The 23,409-nt window shown below is 44.4% G+C and overlaps 2 protein-coding genes across 10 annotated transcripts in view; one reads left to right on the top strand and one right to left on the bottom strand.

The window, feature by feature from the left end:
- zgc:103755 (uncharacterized protein LOC449988 homolog) overlaps positions 1–6,252 on the top strand; it is a 32,245-nt gene extending 25,993 nt beyond the window's left edge. For all 6 annotated transcript variants that reach the window (XM_042071622.1, XM_042071620.1, XM_042071623.1 and 3 more), the window contains 4 exons: positions 1,951–2,074; positions 3,712–3,776; positions 3,882–3,957; positions 4,533–6,252. In XM_042071622.1, coding sequence (XP_041927556.1) covers positions 1,951–2,074; positions 3,712–3,776; positions 3,882–3,957; positions 4,533–4,938 — 671 coding nt within the window. In that variant the 3' untranslated portion in view covers positions 4,939–6,252. The remainder of the gene's footprint in view (positions 1–1,950; positions 2,075–3,711; positions 3,777–3,881; positions 3,958–4,532) is intronic.
- Positions 6,253–6,364: 112 nt separating this feature from the next.
- alk (ALK receptor tyrosine kinase) overlaps positions 6,365–23,409 on the bottom strand; it is a 274,847-nt gene continuing 257,802 nt past the window's right edge. For 3 of the 4 annotated variants that reach the window (XM_042071615.1, XM_042071617.1, XM_042071618.1), the window contains 16 exons: positions 23,181–23,291; positions 22,950–23,091; positions 20,454–20,624; positions 20,253–20,351; positions 18,964–19,128; positions 18,734–18,829; positions 17,374–17,560; positions 16,950–17,037; positions 16,738–16,802; positions 16,334–16,463; positions 16,072–16,169; positions 15,008–15,100; positions 10,970–11,071; positions 10,645–10,779; positions 9,574–9,664; positions 6,365–9,326 (listed from right to left, as the gene is read on the bottom strand). In XM_042071615.1, the coding sequence (XP_041927549.1) occupies positions 8,250–9,326; positions 9,574–9,664; positions 10,645–10,779; positions 10,970–11,071; positions 15,008–15,100; positions 16,072–16,169; positions 16,334–16,463; positions 16,738–16,802; positions 16,950–17,037; positions 17,374–17,560; positions 18,734–18,829; positions 18,964–19,128; positions 20,253–20,351; positions 20,454–20,624; positions 22,950–23,091; positions 23,181–23,291 (2,850 nt within the window). In that variant the 3' untranslated portion in view covers positions 6,365–8,249. The remainder of the gene's footprint in view (positions 9,327–9,573; positions 9,665–10,644; positions 10,780–10,969; positions 11,072–15,007; positions 15,101–16,071; positions 16,170–16,333; positions 16,464–16,737; positions 16,803–16,949; positions 17,038–17,373; positions 17,561–18,733; positions 18,830–18,963; positions 19,129–20,252; positions 20,352–20,453; positions 20,625–22,949; positions 23,092–23,180; positions 23,292–23,409) is intronic. The other variant, XM_042071616.1, reaches the window with a different exon arrangement.

Raw genomic sequence — 23,409 nt, 5'->3', positions numbered from 1 at the left:
ATAAGGGCTTGTTATTTTTTGGCACAGGGACTAAGTCTGTGGGGTATACTACGAAGCACGTTAGACATATCTAGGCTATGTAGACATATCGAGGCTTGACAAAGCCTTGACTCAGGGGTATACGTTAAGTGATACTACGATTGCAGTTATGTAATATATTTGTCAAACTAGGCTTTCAAGCTCAGATCTGTGCGCGTTCTCGGTGTTGGGATGACTTTGGCCAATCGTGTAACGTGGAGACGCACAAGACCGCCTATATTTAAAAACAATTACTTCCGCATTCATGAGCGATAGCTTAATCTACACTGTGGTGATTTTTTGTGTCTAACCTATAACATCAAATAAATCAATTGTCATCAGTTGTTGTATGGTATACACGTCCATAGTGGGATATTTGCACGCACCGCCCTATTAAAGCGCATTCGAGATCCAGAATGTTAGTAGAGGCGGAGCTCCACCTGTAAGATATGACAGAATCCTACACGTGAGATAACTTTGTTTTTAAGACAATTGATTGGTCAGTGTGCGGTAGATTACACGATTTGAGCTATAACTTAGCACATAACCTCCTCCCGACCAGTTCAACTCAGCAGTCAGAGAAGATGTGATGTGGTGTAAAGCACACACTAAAACATTGGCCGTAGAGCATGAGATGTTCCCAAAATAACTAATGGTAAGATGAGCTAGAGCTGTGCAAGACTTGCTTATCACCTTAGAGAGATACTGGGAGGGTGCTGATGTATGCTTTTCTTTGTGCTGAGCAGGTTTTCACTGAACTTGCAAAGGTCCCGCAGGGAATGCAGTAAATGCAGACAATTGTGTGTGGGGGGGGTACCAAAGTCTAGACTCACAGACTCTGGTGCGCGCTCAATCAAACCCTGTTCAATCAGGGTTTGAGTACACACTTACCGAGTCCTTTCTGTGAGTCTGCATCGGCGCAGACTTCACCAAAGGGAATTACCCACAGTTCAAGCGTGGGTAATGCAATGTCTTTGTTATTAAACATCGTGAAGTGCTGTCCCAAACCCATTTATACCTATATGAGCCCATGTGGTCTCACACACTCACTCACTTAGCACCTGAGATCAATAAAGTCTGTGAATCTTTAGTCCTTAGTCCTCAGAGCTCACTTTGGGGTTGGCCCTGTGTGTGTGTGGAATCAAAGCATCCATGTTTGTGCTTTTCTTAAATAACATTCCAGGTTTTAGGCTGTAGGCTAAAGGAAAGCTGGGGTCTTGCCATCTTACCAAAGTTGTCAGTGTACAGTGTATAGCCTTGAGGATTGTGTACAGTGAATATCCTTGAGGATTGTGTACAGTGAATATCCTTGAGGATTGTGTACAGTGAATAGCCTTGAGGATTGTGTACAGTGTATAGCCTTGAGGATTGTGTACAGTGAATATCCTTGAGGATTGTGTACAGTGAATAGCCTTGAGGACTGTGTGATCTCTGGTTAGGCATCATTCTTTTTGTCATTACATCATGGTTTTATATACCAGATCCCTGACTACCAGCTTGAAATAAAGTCTCCTGACATGATGTTGCTATCCAACAAGCTTTGATTTAAATTAATATTTCGTGACAGGAGTCAACTTAAATACTGTAGGTAGTTCTCTTCAAGAGACTGCAGCCAGGAGACAAATGTGTCCAGCCTCTTCTTTTCAAATGTTAGTTCAGTCCTTTTATGCCCTCTCTCTGAAGGTTCATGCCCACTTATGCAGTCCCTGGCTCTGCTGGCGCTGATTGCTGTAGCCACGCTGGCGGTTTGAGTTGAGTGCACTGCGCTGTTGAAATACTTGAAATGCAATCATTCCTGTCTTTGAGCTCATTACTTTCCTTGAAGAGCTCATTTGAGCACCATCTTTTGTGCATGGCTACTTTCCTGTATCTCTGCAAGATTTAACGGAGAGTTTCACAAGTTTGAATTTGATTGAACGTTTGTGTTGTCAGGGTTTTGGTTGGGCATTGAATTGGACAAACCAAGCGGAAAGAACGACGGCTCTGTTGGAGGTGTGAGGTACTTCAAGTGTCCCTCAAAGCATGGGGTCTTTGCTCCTCCGTCACGCGTGCAGAGGTATGTCTTCTGTCCATTCAACTCACTTCAACAATCACTCCGAACACAACTGTTTTCACCTGATGGTCTTTGAAAATTGTAAATGTTTTTAGTTTGCCATCTGTGCGTATTTCATGGTAATGTAGTGGGGAAAAAAGAATATTGGGCTGTATTGCAAGGCAGCACATTTAAAGAGTAAATGAAAGCTTATGGTTGAATTTCAGTAGTTAAAAATGGTGTCATTTAAAAATGATGAATGATTCTGTATGACGGCGTTACATTCACAAGGAACTTCTCAAGCCCAGGGGGGAGAGCAGAAAGAGGCTAGCACAGCATCACCGTCTTAGAGAAGGACAGCACACTAAGCACCACCTCAATGTAAACTAGCACAGCATCACAGTGTTAAACTCAGGCCCCATAGTTTTTAATTTCCTATGCCAGTATTCTCTCCTTATTCTGTCGCTTGTCATCGCAATGACAAGCGACGCCTGTTTTTTAATCTCCCGCTTTCCTCGAGTCTGTGTTTATATTTATGTGCTTCACTCTGAGGTGTTGCCCTCACGTCACGTCTTGGCACTCATGCGGTGCAACGTCTTTTCATCCTGGCTCACCTGAGGTGCTTTGAGCTACTCTCCAGTGCTCCTCCACTATTTCTTCTCAAAGTATATTTTTTGGGGGCTTTTGACTCTATTTTTGACAGGAAGTGAGTGGGAGAGAGAGATGGGGTGGGATCGGGAAATGACCCAGGTCAGACTTGAACCCAGCCCCCCATGGGCACATGTTTCTAGATGGCCTTTCATCTAGATTGTTTCTAGATGGCCTTTCATCTAGATTGTTTCTAGATGGCCTTTCTTCTCAGTTCCCCTCATTCTGTCCTGAGTGCAGGACTGTGTTCTACTCTTTCCCATTTATTCCTTTGGAGATTTGTTTTAAATAGACCTTATGCACAAAAAACTCTTCAGGTAGCTCATGTGTTTCCAGTGGAGTGTTAACTGTGTTGTAACGGCATCTACTGTTATATTCTGCTCCTTACATCTTCACTCCAACAATGAAAACATTGTTTACCCAATAATAACAATTTTAACACTTAAAACCATAAATCCTTTTACATCGTAACGTGGTGATTCACTAGGTGCAACAACCAACCGGGTCCGTGTAGACACAAATTACATTAACAATAGCGGCAGGTTAAAACACATCTGGCTCCACAACAACAACAAACGAGCTACCTGAAGAGCCTTTTGTGCATAAGGTCCATTATCAGTAAGTAGAAGGAAAAAAAGGAAATGTGTTTGTTTTTCTGAAACTGAAAAGAAAATTGGATAAATCAAGTCCAGTAGTTTCTCAGTCTTTCTCTCTCTCTCTCTCTCTCTCTCTCTCTCTCTCTCTCTCTCTCTCTCTCTCTCTCTCTCTCTCTCGCTCTCCATAAACCTTTTTAGTTTTTGACTTTGTCAACCTACTTTGCTTAAGTGCTCTCAAAACTATTCAGATTTCCATTCTCAACATTTGTAAATAAGACAGATCATTCACTCACGTTTGTTGCATATCTGACACAACAACTGGAAATAAGCCTTCTCCACATGTAGTGGTTATGACAACAACTTCCTGTTGGTGGAAATGACACTGACTCTAAGCGTCTGTCCTCCCTTTTCAATCAGGATTCACGGCTCGGTGGACTGCTTGTCTGAGCTGTCCTCCTCTCGACTCAGTCACCCGACGACAGGTGAGCTTCTCTCTTTGACTTCACTTTCACTTTTTAACAGGCTTGAAAGTCGTGTAAAATGAAGATGCCTTCTGTTTTGGTATTTATTTTGCTGCATCCGTACAGGAATACGCCGGAGTTTCAGTACATCAACAGCCATCTCCACACCTAAGGAACAAAATCGTAAAAGTCCAGTCAGCAGGTATTCAGCTTTACATCACCGGCTGTGTTTACATTGGACAGCAATAATCTGACCATTGATCTTATTCCAAGTAAGACAATATTTAGATTACGGTGTTTACATTAGTTGCTGATAAAATATTCCATTCATGTTTGTTACAGATTGTAGTCCAGTGAATAACAAATTCACATTACAGGACTTACCTGTCCATAGGTATGTGTCACAGAATTCTGCCAAAACTCCAAAAGGCCATGCATATCTAAATACTGTGACCTAGATTGGAACACTCCATGTTTCCACACGATAATTGCGCGTTCCCATTATGGCCGTATTGGGGTTAAGGTAATTAGAAAATGCTTTAATCGGGTTGATATCAGAATATTATTACTGTCCATGTAAACATAGTCATTGAGTGATGCGATTACTAATTTGTGTTTACATTGTGCTGTGTGAAGACCTATTGGATCATCTGTTTATAATTAATATGAATTGAAAGATGTTTTATTTTTCTGTCTATTTTAATTGGTCTTAGTCTATTTTAATTACCCTTTCCTGTTTCTCTGCTTTTTGTTCTGCCGTATTTTTTAATTTCACAGGAACCGCTCAAGCAGTGTTAGACGTCGCTGGAGCACAGCGAGTGCTGGCTATGGTATGGAGGCCTCAGGCCGTCGCCCAAGCAGCACAGGAGGTGCCACCACCACCACCACCACCACCACCACCGCCTCCTCCAACTCGGACAAGATGGTCAAACTCCACGTGGGCATGCAGGTCCTGCTGAGCAGTGCCAGTGAGATGGGCACCATTCGCTACGTGGGCACCGCCGACTTTGCCCCGGGCATGTGGCTGGGGTTGGAGCTGCGCAGTCCTCGGGGCAAGAACGACGGCTCTGTGGACGGCCGCCGCTACTTCAGCTGTCGGTCAGGCTACGGTGTGCTGGTGCGTCCCAGCCGCATCACGTACCGGGGCATCAGTGGTGCCAAGCTCATGGATGAGTCCAGCTGAGCCACTCTTGTCGACCATCGTTCGCTAGAACAAGGCCTTGCACTGTAGTATGCTCTCCTTTTGTTTTGATGTGAACGTCTGTGTGAGCCCTTCATCATTGTCTTTCTGTGCTGTTACTGACTAACATGGCGAGACATTCCTGATAGAATAGCACTAAGGAAACCGAGCACTACCTATTAACAGACTACAGTGGAAATTAAGTTTCTTTAAAGATTAAAACGGTTCCCCTATCTTCAGGTATGTGCCTGTGCAATAATGCCCTTGGGGTTCCTATTTTAGTATTTACACTAGGAATTAACTTTACTTTCTGAAAGATAGCATGACAATTCTTGAAAATGAACTGATCAAAATGAGTTGATTTTTCTCTCATTTCAGAGAGAATGAGGTCAATGATTTAGTGCATATGAGAATGAAGCTAAGCACTTTATTGAAGAGAACAGAAACCTCGGAGTCCAAGACGATGGTTTTGAATGTTGATGAGTTGAACACTAAGGAATTGGAGAGGCAATACATGAATGTACGGGGTTTCTGCACAGCAAAGGGTATATTTTTACACTGATGACGGAGTGTTTTTGGATAGTCTTGAACTCTGTTAATAGTAGCATTGCCTTCAATTTAAGTGATGCGTCAGTGTCCATGACTGTATATTTTATGTGGGTTTACCAAATTCTTGCACTTGTGAAGATGACAATATTGGCCAATAGGGTAGGTCATTACATAGCACTTTAACATTGCTAAAACATTCCTGAACACACATCGCTGACCATCATCATCTTCTCTGCTCTTCTCAAACAAGCAGGCGATGCTTCAGAAAAGTCCGAAAATGTGTGTGAGTGTGGCTACTGTGACGCTTCTCAAGTCATCGAATGAACTCATTGGCTTGCTTTATTTAGAATGGCTTGTGAAGACGTCATAAGTTGAAACGTAACAGTTAAAGTGAGGTTTGAATGGGCTTGATTAAGATCCTGCCACCTTCTCTGGTGGGGGGGGGGGGGGGGGGGCTGCGTGGGGGAGGGGATGGTTCCCAGGGTTTCATTTGTATCAGTGTTGAATGTTGGGTATCTTTGCGTCCATACGTTTAGGGTATTTTGCAGGGTAAAGATGGAATGTTGGTGTGTTGTGGTTTTTACAATTCAGTAATATTGTAAAGAAGTGGGTCTGTTTTGATTTTTATTTTTGTCTTGTTTGTATGTCATCATCAGTTGCAAGAAATTAAGTCCAAGGCAATGGAACGTTTGGAGGTGTTATTTCTCATATTGTAAAAAGGGTGTTTGTAAGAAATATCACAAATAAATAAACTATCTTTTCCCAGCACACTGTCTGCATTTGTCTGTGTTGTCTGGACACAATATTTGTTATGGCTTGTAGTAGTAGTAGTTATAATTTCACAAGCTAGTTTGAGGTAATGTTTTTTTTAACCAAGCAGTAGATTTTATAGAGCAATTTATTAGTTTTCTCACCAATGAGGGTCAACTTACATGGTTTTACCAGAGACATAGTACAATAGTTTAATTACTATACAAATTTTACAAGGGCAGCTCTGTCCCAATAGGAGATGGCTTAAAATAAACTTGAAAATGCAAACATGCTCTCCATTCACCTGGAGAATTAATTAATAAACCAATAAGAAAAGTAAATGATGGAATGGCTGCTTGCATCACCTGTACATAAAATCCATCTATTATTTTCTCTCAAAGCCTTTAATGACCCATTATCACAGAAGGTAATCTCATACAAGTCCAACACAAGTGTTTCAGTGTTATAAACTGAATGTCCTGGCAGAGATGCGTAGTATCCTTTCTCTTTATTACATCTGCTGCGTACTGATGGTCAAGACCTTAATTCCCACTGACGAAATGTAATAAAATGTGTAATGTGTCAATCACACACAGGTGACAAAATTGTCAGAGAGATTGAGGAATAAATATTGAGAAAGTGCTGGAACTATTTATATCAGGTGCAGTTTGTCAGGGAGATGAGAATTTGAAAGGTTGAATTAGCGATACAGACCATCCAGTTTAATAGTACATTGAAAAATTTGCTGAGGCCTTATCTCTTGATTTAGGACTGATACCACTGTCTGGAATGGTATTTTTGTTATGTTCAACAGACACAGGTGAATTACTGCATTGGGACGTAGCTTTTTAACAGACAGTTACAAATCTTATTTATATATATATTATTTCCATTTTGAGGAAAACATTCAATTATTCAATAGTTTCTCTTCGATAGAAATTATGAAAAATATGTAAGCTCAATATCTGATATATTAAAACACACTTAAAGGGTAACTACACAACAATGTCAAAATTAGGCTGTTGGAAAAGACAGATATTTTAGACATTAGTACAGGTAATGGTTTCATTAAGTGTGCCTCTGGCAAGAATGCTTACTCAACTGCTTGAGACAGAACAACCAAGATCCAAGCAAAAGTAATTGACATCTTTTCAATGCTTTCTATTTACATAAGTTGAATTTCATGAAAATATGACTGTTTTGATATCCATCCATTTTCAATGATCACTTGTACACAAAAATACACTATTTAGAAACAGGGCCGATATGGACCCACTCTTAGTATCAAGATACATGTTCAACATACTGGAAAAAGCTTGCTGTAGTTTTCCACTCAACCCGTCCATTCAGCAGTGCCCCTTTAGAAGTGTTTTAATTCAATTTAATGTTGGACTTACATTTTTAACCCAACAGAGTTAAAAAAATATGGAATGCTACCATTAATAATTTACAGAGCTTCCAAATAATAAATAAACAAATGAATAAATAAACAAGCAAGCAAGCAAATATCAACAAACAAACACATCTTTTTCTCAAAGATAAAAGTGCCTCTGGCATCCTGCAGTCTTGAGATGAGCAGGTCGCATCCTATTGAAAGTGAGCGCATGTGATTGGTCCTTCTTTAAAATAAAAATGTCCTGACCCCCCGACTTTCAATCTAACAGGGCTCCAGAAGGGAGTGATACAGAAAGCCACCAGCTGTGTGTCATCATCAGACCTGATTATTAATCATAAAATAACGACACTGATTAAAAAAAAAAGAAAAAGAAAAATTCCACATAGCCATTGGCATTGCCCTTATCCCTTACCAGTGAAAAGTCTGATCTAGATAATCTTTTTAAGTGGAAAGACAAAGGGCTGAACACGGCTTCACGGGTTTACAGGTCTCAGGTCAGGGAGTAGGGGAATTGAGATGGGCAAGCAGAACAGAACAACCCTCTCGGCAACGGCACAGTGTTGGCACAGGATGATTGACCTTTGACCTAGGACTGTGATGAGGGGAGGGGGGTAGGCTGTTAAAGTACAGTGGCATTGTGCCCCTCCATCGTGGGCAACCTGGAGTCCTGCACCGTCCCCTTGGTGACCAGGAGTGGGCGGCTTTCCTCGGGGTTCCCTGTGCGGCCGAGAGAGAGGGGTCTCTGCGCTCCAGGGAGAGGAGGTGGGGGCTGCGGCGTGGGCACTGCCAGGGGCATGGGCATAGACGACTCCATGGGCAGGCCCTGCTCCTGGTACCCGTAGCCGATGTTGCCACAGGGGAAGCGGCGCAGTCTGTAGAGCGGCACTGGGGGCAGGGCGGCCGAATCCAGGAGCAGAGGAGTCTGGGTCATGCCAGGGGGAGGGGGAGGAGGCAGCAGGGGCCGGCAGAGACCCTGTTGCTGCTGATGGAACTGGATCTGCTGCTGCTGCTGCTGTTGTTGCTGTTGCTGTTGCTGCTGCTGCTGCTGCTGAAGGAACTGAATCTGCTGCTGCTTGTGCTGATGCTGCAGGCCCAGCGGGTCGGCCACTGTCCTGCCCGTGTGCTCCTGACCTTCTCCAGGCACCCGCCCACTGTTCGCCTGCCTCTGCTGCTGCTGCTGCTGTTGCTGCTGTTGTTGTTGCTGTTGTTGTTGCTGCCGCTGCTTCTGCTGCTGCTGCAGGAACCAGGAGCCGTAGGTGGGGTTCCACAGGTTGGTGGGCTTCCCGTTGCGACTGTCCTTCTCGGTCGGGTGCATCTGGGTAAAGGCCAGGTTGACGTGGCCTCCGTCCGGGGTGGACGTCATGGTGGACTGACCCACGGAGGACGCGGTGGTGTTGGAGCACAGGGTCATGTGGGAGAGTGGGACATGCTGTTTGGTCGGAGGCTGGGCAGGAGAGGTCAGGACCGTGGCCGGCTTGGGCTCGGACAGGTGGTGTCCGGGCAGCAGCAGGGCTTCGCCCATCTTCCTGGCCTCCTCACAGTGGTTGGGTGGGGTCTCGGCTCCCTCCGGCGGGCCCTGGGCAGCCACCAGCAGGGACGGGTTGGAGGGGTCATCTGGATGCAAGGCTACGCGCTCCTCCTCTTCAGAGATGGGACCGTACTCCACAGCCAGAGGCGCGGTCACTACCTCGGGGTCCTGCAAAGAGTGAATCAGAGGTTGCACTTCAGCGCCATGTTTCCTTTCCGTAGAAATGTAGAAATGAGAAATAAAATAGATGCAACGAGAACCAAAATCTTTTTAAAACTCTATACGTACTCCACATACATAATGCAGCCTGTACATCCAACAGAAAAGAGCTTATAAACATTTCAAGGACAAACTCACTAAAGGATTTCTTTCCTAGATAGGTTTTCTGCTCTAAATAATTCACTAGACCCAGTACCTGCAAGCAGAAGTCAATCCTCTCAAGGATGGTGCAGAAATTTGGTCGGTCTTCGGGTTGATGCTGCCAGCTTTGTGTCATTATCCGATACCTGGTCATAAAACACACACACACACACACACACACACACACACACACACACCGTTTTTAGGTATCAATGAGTGATTTTATGAGTGTTAACTGAATGTAAATACACAATAGCTATCCAGCCCAAAAGTGATTGCATCAGCCCTAGATGTAATTACCATTGTGATTCGAAATGCATAATTAAAACAACCCATACAATAATAATTCCTGGTCCTGTGAACAAAGCCATGCTGAAGAGTGTAAATGTAAATGACCAATAGGGAGGGTAAACCATATCCACTATGAATTCCTCTGAAAATAAGCCTATGGTATTACCTTCCTATTATGCATAAACACGAAACTGCTTTTGACTGTACATAAAAGGTGGTGTTTTGTGGGGCAGCCAGGGCCTACTGGTTATCTGGGAATCAGACTTGACAGACAGGTAGGACAATGTGGGCAGAGGGGGAGCACTTGAACATCACTCTCCCATGGCCACATCTACAGCTGAGGTGTCCTTGAGCAAGGCATTTCTCTCTCATTCTCTCTCTCACACTCTCTTTCTCTCTCTCTCTCTCTCTCTCTCTCTCTCTAGACATATATATGATGTTATAGTTATATGTACAGTATGTATGTGTGTGTGTGTGTGTGTGTGTGTGTGTGTGTGTGTGTGTGTGTATACATGTACATCAATCTACATTCAATACACATGAAGTGAAATATGTCAAGCCTTTTAATCTTGATTATATTATTATTCTAATCTTGATGATTATGCTTCACAGCTTATGAAAATAAAAAATATACAATCTCAGAATATTAGAATAAAAAATGGACTGAACAGAACTATCGACCTGAGATGAGCTCTAATCAGCTAATTAAGTCAAAACACCGGCAATGGTTTCCTGAGCCTTTAATCTCTCAGTCTGGGCAGGGCAATGGACTTTTCCATGATGTTCTAATTGTTTGAGATGCATCTGTAAATATAACACTGTTATATGAACTTACACAGGCCCTGGACATCCCTTGGGTGGGTCCATCCTGCCTCCATTAGTGACAAACTCTAGAACCTCCTGGTTACTCCGACTGGGATACGGCATGTAACCCAAGGAGAAGATCTCCCAGAGCAGAACCCCAAAGGACCTGCGAGGGTTAACGGAACAGAACAGAACAGAGAAAATAAACAGTCCGTGAAAATGAATGGAAGCGGTGTGTGAAACAGGGGTGACTAATCATTGAGGGTAAGTACAGGAGGAATGGCGGGGCAGGACTGGGAGGCCGGGGTAATTTGCAGGGGGGATTACAGGTTTAGGGGGTGAAGTGTTCAGTTTACCATGTGTCAGTTTTGGACGTGAAGATCCCCTCCATAAAAGCCTCGGGGGGCATCCATTTAACTGGCAGCATAGCACGCCCTCCTTTCCTGTAATAACTTGCTCTTTTGGCATAACACAGGCAAACCACACACACACACACACACACACACACACACACACACACACACACACACACACACACACACAAACACTATGTTAGAAAAACAGTTGTAGTTATTATTCAAATCCACAACAGACTGGGGACGAAGGGCACAGGAGAGCAAACAGCTTGATTAACTGAAGGTCTTCATCAGAAAACAGACACCAACTCACTCAGACAGATGGGAGCAGAGATACCGTTAGAGGCATTCCTTGAAATGTCCTGAAAACAAGCAGCTGTCTAGAAGCCCAGACACTTTGAGCCCTGTGTCAAATCACACTAAATATGCATTTCAAGCTGCATTGTCCGCACCATGTTCTGGGTGTCAGAAACACACAGTGCTTTGCTTATCTCTTGGGAAGGAAAAAACAAAAAAAAAACAAAGTGACAAAGTGACTTTGTTCTCTCGACACCTAATCCTCGCTGCTCACTTAATCCCTTTCCATGTTCTGCACAGAGCACATCTGATAAGAGGGTCTGGTATCAGATCACCTGCTGATCAAAACGTATCGCGGTTCATCTCGTCCGCCTACCCGTGGTGCTCTTGCGTGCTGCACAGCCTCGTGGGCCGCCGTGGCGATGAGATAAATTTAAAGAGGTGCGAGGCGACAGTGAGGCGATCCATTTATCACAAAAACACGTCTGCGGAGCGCGATCTGTGGCGCCGAACGCTGAGCTCCTTTTCCTGCCTGTGCTGACATACAGCCTTCAGCCCACACAGATGAATGGGAGCGTTTCTAAACCCGCCTGTGCCTGCATCTGTGTGTGTGTGTCTGTGTGTGTGTGTGTGTGTGTGTGTGTGTGTGTGTGTGTGTGTGTGTGTGTGTGTGTGTGTGTGTGTGTGCACATGTGTGTGTGTGTGTATGTGTGGGAGCACCTCGACGCTAAACCCACCTGTGCTTGCATGTGTGCCTGTGTGCGTGTGTGTGTGTGTGTATGTATGTGTGTGTATGTGTATGTGTGGGAGCACCTCTACTCTAAACCAGCCTGTGCCTGCATCTGTGCATGTGTGTGTGTGTGTGTGTGTGTGTATGGGTGGGAGCCTCTCCACTCTAAACCCGCCTGGGCTTGCATCTGTGCATGTGTGTGTGTGTGTGTGTGTGTGCGCATATGTGTGTGTGTGTGTGTGCATGTGTGTGAGCGTGTGCATGTGTGTGTGTGTGCATGTGTGTGTGTGTGTGTATGTACGAAAAGCTTTACTTCCAGAGATGGTGTCATCAGGCAGGATGTGGCGAGGAGAGGGAGCGGGGCCTTGGCTGGAGGAGGTGTGTGTGTGTGTGTGTGTGTGTGTGTGTGTGTGTGTGTGTGTGTGAGTGTGTTTGTGTTTCTGTGTGTGTGTGCGTGTACGTGTGTAAGTGAGAGAGAGAGTATTTATTTGGATGTGAATTTGGGTAAGCTTTCTTTTACACACACTTGAACACTTTGTGAGCCTAAATCGATGTTAAGAGTTAAGAGTCAAAGTCTTGTACGTTTTTACAATCCGTGACAAACAGGAAAAAGGCAGCAGTCATTGCTGCTACAATTCCATCTGCACACCCCTCGGTTCTACCCCACGGGGTGAAAACTTCTCAGTTCCTGTTGACAACTCTCAGTGGGGAGGCCCAAAAAAATCTACATCAGCAATCAGAGCCCTCTATTGTGCAGACTTCCTGCTGAAGAAGCTCGAGTCTGATGCTGTGCTTCCTCTGACACTGACTTTTCTCTCCTTCACAATTATTCTTCCATCTAGGTGCTCCCAGCCATAACATCGCACCAACAAAACATCCGCATCCATTTTTTATTCTGCCCTCTTGAACACTTAACCATACACAGGCACTTTTGATGGAAATAACATTGGCCATGTTTTGTGGTTAATGTGAGTGTAAGTATAAGTATAAGCAGGGCATGAAATTGGCACCCGCCCACACGCCAAATGCGGGTAACTTTTGTGATTGGCGGGTGAAACTGTCAATCTACCTGCCACGTTGGCGAGTAGTCAATAAGACTGAGCAAGTGTTGTGTTGTTGACCAATCACGTAGCCTATTGTTTTTGTTAAGCAAGCCCGGCAAGCCGCCATTTTCTTGGATATTCGAAATAAAATGTGGCGGCATAAAGCCGGGGTGAAGAGGCCGTTGGCTGTTACAGACCATTAAAAAAGATGAGGACGATTCAAATAAAGATAAAAAACGACGTTTTAATTCGAAATGGAAACTGGAGAGGGACTGGCTGGTGTATGACGATAAAACCGAAGAGATGCATTGTAGTGATCAGTGAGATGATTGGCTGTTTGTATTTCTGTTATTTTCTATTCTACAAGTAAATGCCTGTCACACCAGGTCAGATACAGTTGTAAGTCATTATGTAGGTCTAGTCATAAATTAGATTAAGTTGGATAATAACTCGACAGGAGTTTAATTTGTATTCTGTACAAGTTCAAGAACCATTCTTATGCATTTTCTGAGTCGTTCACTTTTATTTTAGGCAGGAAAAAATTTTGGCTGGTAAAAAACCTCTGTGGCAGGTGGAATTCAAAATCCACCTGCCAAAGTGGCTGGGGGCCAAAAAAGTTAACTTCAGGCCCTGAGTAGTATAGATACTCTTTTGATCCTGTGAGGGAAATTTGGTCTCTGCATTTATCCCATCCGTAAATTAGTGAAACACACAGAGCACACAGTGAACACAGTGAACACACAGTGAGGTGAAGCACACACTTACCCAGAGCAGTGAGCTGCCTGCTACAGCGGCGCTCGGGGATCAGTGCCTTGCTCAAGGGCACGGGAGAGCAGTGCTTAACCACTTCCCCCGCCCACATTTTCCCTACTGGTCGGGGATTGAACCGGCAACCCTTCGGTTTCAAGCCAGAAGCTCTAACCAGTAGGCCACCAGCTGCCCCCTCTAAGTGTGTAATGTTTGCAAAGTACACTCCCATCACTGGTCATTCTCTGATGTGATAGTGTGGAGGTTCTACCATTACTGGTCATTCTCTGATGTGATAGTGTAGAGGTTCTAAGAGTAAGAGAGAGTGATCCGCACACCATATAGCTCCCTTGAAAGGTTTTTTATTTTGCGTGCAAGAGCCCCTGGCTCTTCCTCAGGCTTTGGTAGAGCCAGGGGCTCGAAACGTTGCACGCAAAATAAAAAAAAACTTTCAAGGGAGCTATATGGTGTGCGGATCACTCTCTCTTACTTTTGGAGTCATTTCTCTGATCCAGCACCCATCCAAAACGGTGAAAAGGGATGTGCGCGGTCACACGTCTACTTAGTGTAGAGGTTCTACCATCACTGGTCATTCTCTGATGTGGTAGTGTAGTGGTTCTATCATCACTGGTCATTCTCTGATCTGATAGTGTAGAGGTTCTACCATCACTGGTCATTCTCTGATGTGATAGAACCCTATCATCACTGGTCATTCTCTGATGTGATAGTGTAGAGGTTCTACCATCACTGGTCATTCTCTGATGTGATAGTGTAGAGGTTCTACCATCACTGGTCATTCTCTGATGTGGAAGTGTAGAGGTTCTACCATCACTGGTCATTCTCTGATGTGGTAGTGTAGTGGTTCTACCATCACTGGTCATTCTCTAATGTGGTAGTGTAGTGGTTCTACCATCATTGGTCATTCTCTGATGTGATAGTGTATTGGTTCTACCATCACTGGTCATTCTCTGATCTGGTAGTGTAGATGTTCTACCATCACTGGTCATTCTCTGATCTGGTAGTGTAGTGGTTCTACTATCACTGGTCATTCTGTGATGTGGTAGTGTAGTGGTTCTAGGAGGGCTCTAAGGAACTAGCGTGCAGTAGCCACAGAAGTTATGAGTTCAATTCAACTTGTGGGTTCAAATTGTATCTTTAAGTCTTTGCTTTCGATAAAAGCGTCAGCTAAATGCAGAAATAAAGATATCAAATTAAAAGTACCTGTAGATGTCTCGAGCCATTCCAAAGTCTCCAATCTTGGCCACCCTCTCTGGGCCCTTGCAGGTGAGCAGGCAGTTTCTTGCAGCTATGTCTCTGTGAATGAGATGTAAACGTATGTTATGTATGTAGGTAAAAGTGAGACTGTTCACCATAAAGAACACTGACATGTCCAAAGGACAGTAGGGTTATATAAAGGCTATAATGACAATGATATATATAAACTTGCAGAGTACAGGGACTCCCAGCACAGCAATCTCGCTCCTCTGTGACTTCATAACCTACAGTCTTTAATATCTCACTCCTCTGTGGTTTCATAACCTACAGTCTTTAATATATCATTTTTAGAATTCTGTGCACACATTTCTAACCAGGTATTTGAAACAATTACAACAGCATACATTAATCAAAATAAGAATGCCATTTGTAACAGCCCATTTCCCAAATATGAGGCTTGAAGCTAGTAAACGAGGGGTGGTACAGTATTATTGTGTCTGAGCAGCCAAAGGAACGCACAATCATTAACAGTGTGTGTGTGTGTGTGTGTGTGTGTGTGTGTGTGTGTGTCTCACATGAAAGTGACGAGGAAATTAGAAACGGTTAGAAGGCCCTAAATGAAGAGAACCTGATATTGTCACCTTAAACCCAAATAAATACAACTTCGAACTCCAGGTGGGGTGAATGTTAATGTTAATGCTGTGTGAAAGTGGATAAAGTCTCTTCCTTTCCCAGCCTTCGACCCAGGTGCCATTAAGCGGATTGATAATTTTAGTGCACATGTTGGGTAAATGACTTTTAATTGGAGTCGTTTGTCTTGGTGTGAGGAAGGAGAGCAGGAAACGAGGAGGCTGTTGGGTGCTGAGGTGGGACTGCTGCTGCCGTGACAAACATACTGAAATTTGGAAAGTAGGGAGGAAAGAAACCAGCCAATATACCAAGATACACCATTCTGTGGAACTTTGTGTGTGTGTGCGTGTGTGTGTGTGTTTGTGTGTGTGTGTGTATGTGTGAACGTGCATGTGTGTGTGTGTATGTGTGTGTGTGTGTGTATTTGTACGTTCTGATACCTATGAATGAACTGGTTCTCCTCTAAGTACTGACAGCCCCGAGCGATGTCTCTAGCGATGTTCAGCAGGTCCACCATCGTGAGACTGGAAGGTTGGTCCTGAGGTTGGGGAAAGAGCAGACAAGCAAAATACACCATGACACATTTTATTCATCCCTCCATCCATCCATCCATCCATCCATCCATCCATCTATTCATTCATTCATACATCCATCTATCCAGCCATCCATCCATGCACACTTATAGAGACCGCATGTCCTCACCAGTCTGGGTCGAGTCTCTCTCAGGAAGCTCTTGAGATCACCTCCCGTCATCAGCTCCAGCAGGATGAAGCGCGGCAGAGCCTGCAGGCACACGCCAACACACCGCACGATGTTCTGGTGGCTGAACTTACTGGGAGTGGGAGAGACAGAGAGAGAGAGAGAGAGAGAGAGAGAGAGAGAGAGAGAGAGAGAGAGAGAGAGAGAGAGAGAGAGAGAGAGAGAGAGAGAGAGAGATAGAGAGAGAGAGAAAGAGAGAAAGAGAGAAAGAGAGAAAGAGAGAGAGGGTGTTTTGGGTCAGAATAATAATGTGCTGATCATAATCAATACAGTGGATGGATTTAATTGGTTGAAATGTAATATAGAGGATGCATTCTAATGCCTATGCTCTGTCTTGCGAGGCACACCTGATAATTAGAGCCTCCATCAGGAAGTCCAGCTCATCCTGTTCAGAACACACCTCTGGGAGAGTCTACATTTAAGACAAGACATTAGGCACTCAATAGACATACATGTAGATACAACGCCACAATGACCCATACTGTATATGTCCATTGCACTCTGAGCTTATATTTTATCATGAAAACAGAAGTTGTTTGTAGTAGCTTGTAGGACGCACCTTCACTGCCACCTGCATGGGGCTGGAGTCTCCTGGTATAGTGATAAGCCCTTCATATACCTCACCAAACGCACCATGCCCCAGACCCCTATTGACATATACATAGGGGGGGAGACAGAAGAATGGATAGATAGATAGATAGATAGATAGATAGATAGATAGATAGATAGATAGATGTTACGGGTCACTGTAAATTGTTATAGCAGTGGGCAGGAATGACAGAAGGGAGTTGGCAGTGATGTAAAGTAGTACGGAAAGGAGATAGTAATAGCCAAACGCAGAAATAGTCTGCAAAGAATGAATATATGAAATAACACCAGTCAACAAAGGCCGCTTTGCATGACAGTGTCTGTCCTTTTTTTAAAGCCTTGGTGGACATCATGGCCCATACGAGGCTCAGGCTTATAGAAGGGGAATGTCTGACCTGGTCAGGGAGATGTGACGGCGAGGCACCTCCTTCAGGTCGTTGACTGAGACTGTCTTGCCAGCGAAACAGTAGTTGGGGTTGTAGTCAGTCATGATGGTGGACGCCCGAAGCTTACTTAGCTTGCAGTCAGGACTCTGCAGCTCCAGCTGAATGGACTGCAGCTCTGTGTGCTTTCGTCTGTACACTGGATACACACACAAACACGCGCACACACACACACACACACACACAAACACACACACAGACAGACACAGACACAGACACACACACACATACACGCAAACAAACACAAACAAACACACACATACACACACACACTCACATGCACACGCACACACAGAAACACACAAACAAACAAACACAAACAAACACACACACACATACATGCACACACACACAAACACAGACCCCCACACACACACATAGCACATAGAAAGACACACAAAAAGCAGAGATAAACACAAAAAACAATGAAGTGAGGAACAACGCACAGAGTCACGTACAAAAATCTTCATTTGCATTCAGTTGCCGGGTCTACTTTCATGTACACACCACATTACTTTAATGTACACGTCACACAACAATCATGTACACATGCACTCCCTTAGTCACACACACACACACACACACACACACACACACACAGAGTTGTGGTCTTGGTGGCCTTGACCCTGGTTTTCCACACTAGTCAAATGGCGTTAGAAGTTGGTTATTTATGAGGCGATAATAGATGAGTGCTGCCAGGCGGCTCTTAGCGCTCTCATCCATCATGTGAGTGTTACATTCATCCTGGCGGCGGCAGCGCGCCGCTGCATTCTCCCAGTCGGACATCAAGCGCTAATGTGATGTGTGGGTTGATGGCTCAGTGAGCATGTGTCTGTGTGAGATAACATACTGCTCATGCTCGCACACGTCGGCTAGCCAGACTGGCCAGGCGAGCGCCCACACACCTGCCCATCCCACCCCCACGTGGGCATGCTCTGCACTCTGCACAGGGGCCCTGAACAACAGCCCACCTGTTCTGGCTTCCAGTGTCCTAGTGAGGGGCATGCGGCAGACTGAAGCTACGGATGGACTGTCCACTAATGTAGCTGTGTGTGTGTGTGTGTGTGTGTGTGTGTGTGTGTGTGTGTGTGTGTGTGCGTGAGAGTGAGAGAGAGAGAGAGAGAGAGAGAGAGTGTGTGTGTGTGTGTGTGTGTGTGTTTATGTGTGTGTGTGTGTGCAATTTGCTCATCTGAGGGTTTGGTGAAAGTACATGTGTGTGTATAAATGTGTGTTGCTTGTGTGTCTACGTGTGTGTGTGTGTGTGTCTGTATCTGTGTGAATGGCTCTCTGTGTTGTGTCCGTCTGTACTCACTGATCATGACGCCAGACACGGCCAGCAGGAGAGCTGCGATGAGGGCCGAGGTGCCCACGGACAGCCCCAGGGCCAGGTGAGAGAGCGGAGGCTTGCCTGGAGCAAAGACCCACATCAAGCACAACCATCAGCGTTGCGTCCACTGTGGCACGTGTGCACATTCAGTTGTTTAGCTCAGCATGCTCATAATAACATGTGTGTGTGATCTGGACGGTTATTATGACGGATACCTGTAGTGTTGACCTGAAGGCAGGTCATTATGGTCCCTTTGGCCAGCAGGATCCCGTCTTCGCAATAACACTGGATTCCTTCCTCCGTTCGGTGGCACTCGTTGGACTCGCAGTGGCTGCAGTTCAGCACGGGGATAATGATGACCTCGCCGTCACCGTCCACCACTGATGAGACGCCCGACGGCCACCGCACAGAAAAAAAGAGGCCATTAAGGGAACACGAACAGATCGGCAAATGAGGGTTGATCCACAAAAAAACTACTACAGACAGAATCCAAACGACACTTTTGATTGAGTCCACCTGCCGATGGGTAAGTAGTCCCATTACCATGTCACAGTACTAGACACACTGTGTTGAACCATAGCCTCAGCTCTCAAGGAGGTAAAGGTAAAGTGCTGCTTGTTTTCTTTATTCTAGACAAGTGAAGTTTATTTATATAGCACATTTCATACACAGGGGTCATTAAAATTAACATAAAAGGGCAATAGTAAAATAATAGTTTGAAAAGTATATAATATAATTAAAGAATAATTGAAAAGAAAACATAAAACACACAAGGTAGAATAATCAAATTCAGATTCAGACAGATTCAATTAAAATGCTGCTTCTCTTCATTAGACGTTGTGAATGACCCAGATCATTTAAGCACAACATGCTCGCTGAACAATTCCCGCAGTTCTAATTTGCTGACTGTGACTTCAGTGAAATCCTTGTGTTCCTGTCAACTATTTTACAGTGGAATTGGGGAGTTGCACTTAGCATTGGGGCAGGACAATGCAGTCATTACACAAGACGATGCTTTTGCATAACCAACAGGACCACATGAGTTAGACAATGTCTTTCAGATTCAGTTCTGCTTGCCTCGCTTGCCTCACTTAATATTTGATGGCCCGTGGCAGTTGGCTAATTTAATGTGCTGCAGTGCCCCGAGACTGATGTAGAGACTCCGACTAAAACTACAACAACTCAGCACTCAGCCAGATTGGAGGCAGGGTGTGACTGACTCAGTTCTCACTCTGGGGAAAAACAAGATGTAGATATAATCTGCTACCATTTTTTACTTGATAAATACTGCTTTTTATGAGATGTCCAGGGTATCTAATGTGTGCTGGTGTGCCAGTAGTATTCCCTTACTAGATTCTGGTTCTGAACATCATAAGGGTTGTTTTTCAAATAATGATTAGTCGTGATATTGACAGGAGGGAGCGATAGAGTATTTAAAGGTAATGTGCCAACATTGGCTCCATTTGGTGGTAAAAATGGACTAAATCACAGACCAATCTCTCACCTTTCATGGCCTCCAGGTAGAGTCTGCCCTCTGGACTGATGTATGAAGTGCCGTCCTGTCCAGCCACTTTAGGATCATTCTCTTTCGAGGTATTCCCGCCTAAACAGCACAGTCAGTATACAGTTAGCAGAGTGCTGATGACCACTGCCTGGTCCCATGCAGTATGGGCCACCTCACCTGATACGGTAAATGACCACATACCTCTGAAGCCGCCCCCTCCTCCTCCTGTGGTGCAGGCCCCTCCGCCTCCTCCAAAGCCTCCGTGGGACTTCCAGCCAATCGTCTGGCAGGGATGCCCTCCCTGACCCCCCAGCACCAGGGGCCTCCCTCCCTGAGGACTAGGAGTGCCATCATTCCACCCTCCACCTCCACCTGGAAAAAGGAATAATACTAATGCTAAAAACAATAGGAATATGTAGATATAAATATATATATATAAATACTGCTGCTATTACTGCTACTGCTGCTGCTACTACTACTGCTACTACTACTACTACTACTACTAATAATAATAATAATATTATACTGTATGCCGTCTGTGTTCAAACACACCAAAATAAAAAAAATCCCCAAGGAAATCATTCAGATTGCTGTTTTTTTCTCAATGCCCAGATACAATGCTTTCACGGGACTCTGGGAGAGCTGGAGACAGCCTACAGCAGTATCGACAAACTTTGTAATCAATGTGCCAGGTGTACTTATTTCCACATCAGAGTAGACTTGGAGCAACTAAATTATAGACATGAGACATGAACAGTAACAAATAATCTGATTGGAAAAAAACATTTGGACTAAGTACATTTAGATATCAGCCCTCATTTCTGTTTCACTGGCTTTAATGACAAACACGCAAAAAGGTGTTGACAGGAGTAGAGCCTGCGCATATTTTAAAGCCTGAGAAAACCCAGCTCATGCATAATACATGTCCGATGGCTTCTATTCTCTGCTGGTGAGCAGTGGGGTTGTGGAAAGACCAGCATGCAACCCAAAAAAGAATTGAAATAAAGAATCGGACAAACTCTCAGACACTGGCAGGCCTTTATTCACCAGGGCTTTTGTTAGCAGTCAAGAACAGGCTGAAATGGAGGACAGCCATAAGAATGTGCCATTCAGATGGAACTCACACCATGTTTGTACATGCCCTTTAACAGCCTCCATAGACCCACACACACACACTCACATTCACACTCACACTTCATTTTGACTCGTTCTGTGTTTAGTGCTTGGATGACCTTTTGGGGGAATTATGAATCTGTCAAACATTTTCAACCTAAGGCTTAGCCAAGTAAAAAGGCCTCCGCAATGTATGATGCCATCTCCAGAAGTTCACTGTTGACTCCACACACACCACAGTGGGGCGCACTGGTTATGGAATACAGAGGTGTACTAGTTCCATGTATTGTGTGTGCTTGGTGAGTAATCTGCAATGGAACACTGCTGGCAGAATGAAGCAGCTCTTTAAGGACTCCCGCAGGATTAAGCCTTCTTTGACCCCAGCCTCCATCAAAAGGCTAGATACTTAATGCCTACAAATATCTGTAAGCACACCTGGACCACAGTGGTCTGAGACTCACTGATATCAACTGCACTAGAGGGCTTTCACAACATTTTACAGGCTCATAACAAAAGCAAGATGACATAAATTTGAAAAAGAGTAGGTTTGCTACTGTAGATATTCACTATAAAGATCAGTGTTCAATCTCATTTTCATTGCCAATGTAAAGCTCCTATGAAATTGAGCAACTGCGATTTTATATGTACAATAACAAAAAGAGTGTGGTCCAATTTGATGTCCTTTCCTGTGCTGCTTAATAACCTTACATTGTTTGCACCACGATCAAATATGTCGGTATATATTGTCGGTGCATTATTAACAAGTTTAAAAAGTGGCTTCCTCATCCACTTAATATACTGCTGTGCACCACTGGAACAAACCTGCCATTTAATTTCCAACTCCTGTTTATAAATTACACAACAGTTAGATCTGGTTGAACAACTGATTCATTTCTGTGTCTGTGGATATCCTGGAACAACTCCACTCCAACTCTTCACCACTAATAATCCCTCTCTATTGAGTTCTATGGCAGACAGTCAACAATGCATTCTGCATTCATTTTTAAAATGTGAGAAAAAGCAGGTCATTGCTCGCCAATGATGTAACGCCTCATTTGGAAGGAGAATGGCTAATATTGTGACTCATAGAAGTGTTGTATAAACTGATGTATCTTTATTCTCCTTCACCCTATTGCCATTGGGTCCCATTTTTATAACTGTAACATTTCTTTTCACTGCTATGCTGATGATGCACAGCTGCTTCTCTAGTAGTACATACTGTAGCTTTAGAGCAGCAGTGTCAGCCCTGTGCTTGTGAAGGGAATTAGGCTTATGGGACTCAAACATGTTTTGGGCCTCTTCATCAGATGTGTGCATGTCCTGGATACGTAAATGGGATTTTTTGTTTGTTTGTTTGTTTGTTTGTTTGTTTGTTTGTTTGATCCCCTACCTGTGCCGAGCCGTGGCAAACTGCTTCTGAGACACTGACTTGGACAGAGCCATAACACAATTGAGACTACATGTTGCTTTAGGAACACCAAAGGAGGGGGTCATAAATAACATCATAATATAATATAAATATTCTCTAATGAGATCACCTTTTGATCCCCAGTTTGAGACATAAGAACAGCAAACTCCAAATACCTGCTGCTGCTGATAGACCATTACGTCCTGGCACCTCAGGGTCTGTGTCCATGATCTCTTTCTGGTCTCCGGGATGGCTGTTGTAGCCTCTACCTCCACCTCCTGCTGCAATTAGCAAGGGCTTGTGGATTCCATTGTCCACCTGTAACCATGGTAACCACACATACATTGGTCACAGAGGGGTCTGAGGCATTACATGCTAATTACCGCAGAGCAACAACAGACCAGTACCTTGAAGACATAGGTGGCACCCCCGCCTCCTCCTCCCCCACCTCTGATCATAGACTTGTTCACCATGGGGCCTTTCTGCTCCGAACAGAATCTACTTAGAGCTGTGTTCACCTGCACAAAAGACGCGTGTAAACATTTACCAAACTGATGTCTACAGGGGCAGGTCATGAAATTGTAAATACTAAGAGATACCAACCAGTTCTGAACAATGTACTTGTGTCTCAGACTC

This window comes from Alosa sapidissima, chromosome 19, assembly GCF_018492685.1.
Source record: "Alosa sapidissima isolate fAloSap1 chromosome 19, fAloSap1.pri, whole genome shotgun sequence".
NCBI classification, from domain to species: domain Eukaryota; kingdom Metazoa; phylum Chordata; class Actinopteri; order Clupeiformes; family Clupeidae; genus Alosa; species Alosa sapidissima.
The sequence above is the reverse complement of the archived record's forward strand: the minus strand, read 5'-3'. Positions and strand labels throughout refer to the sequence as shown.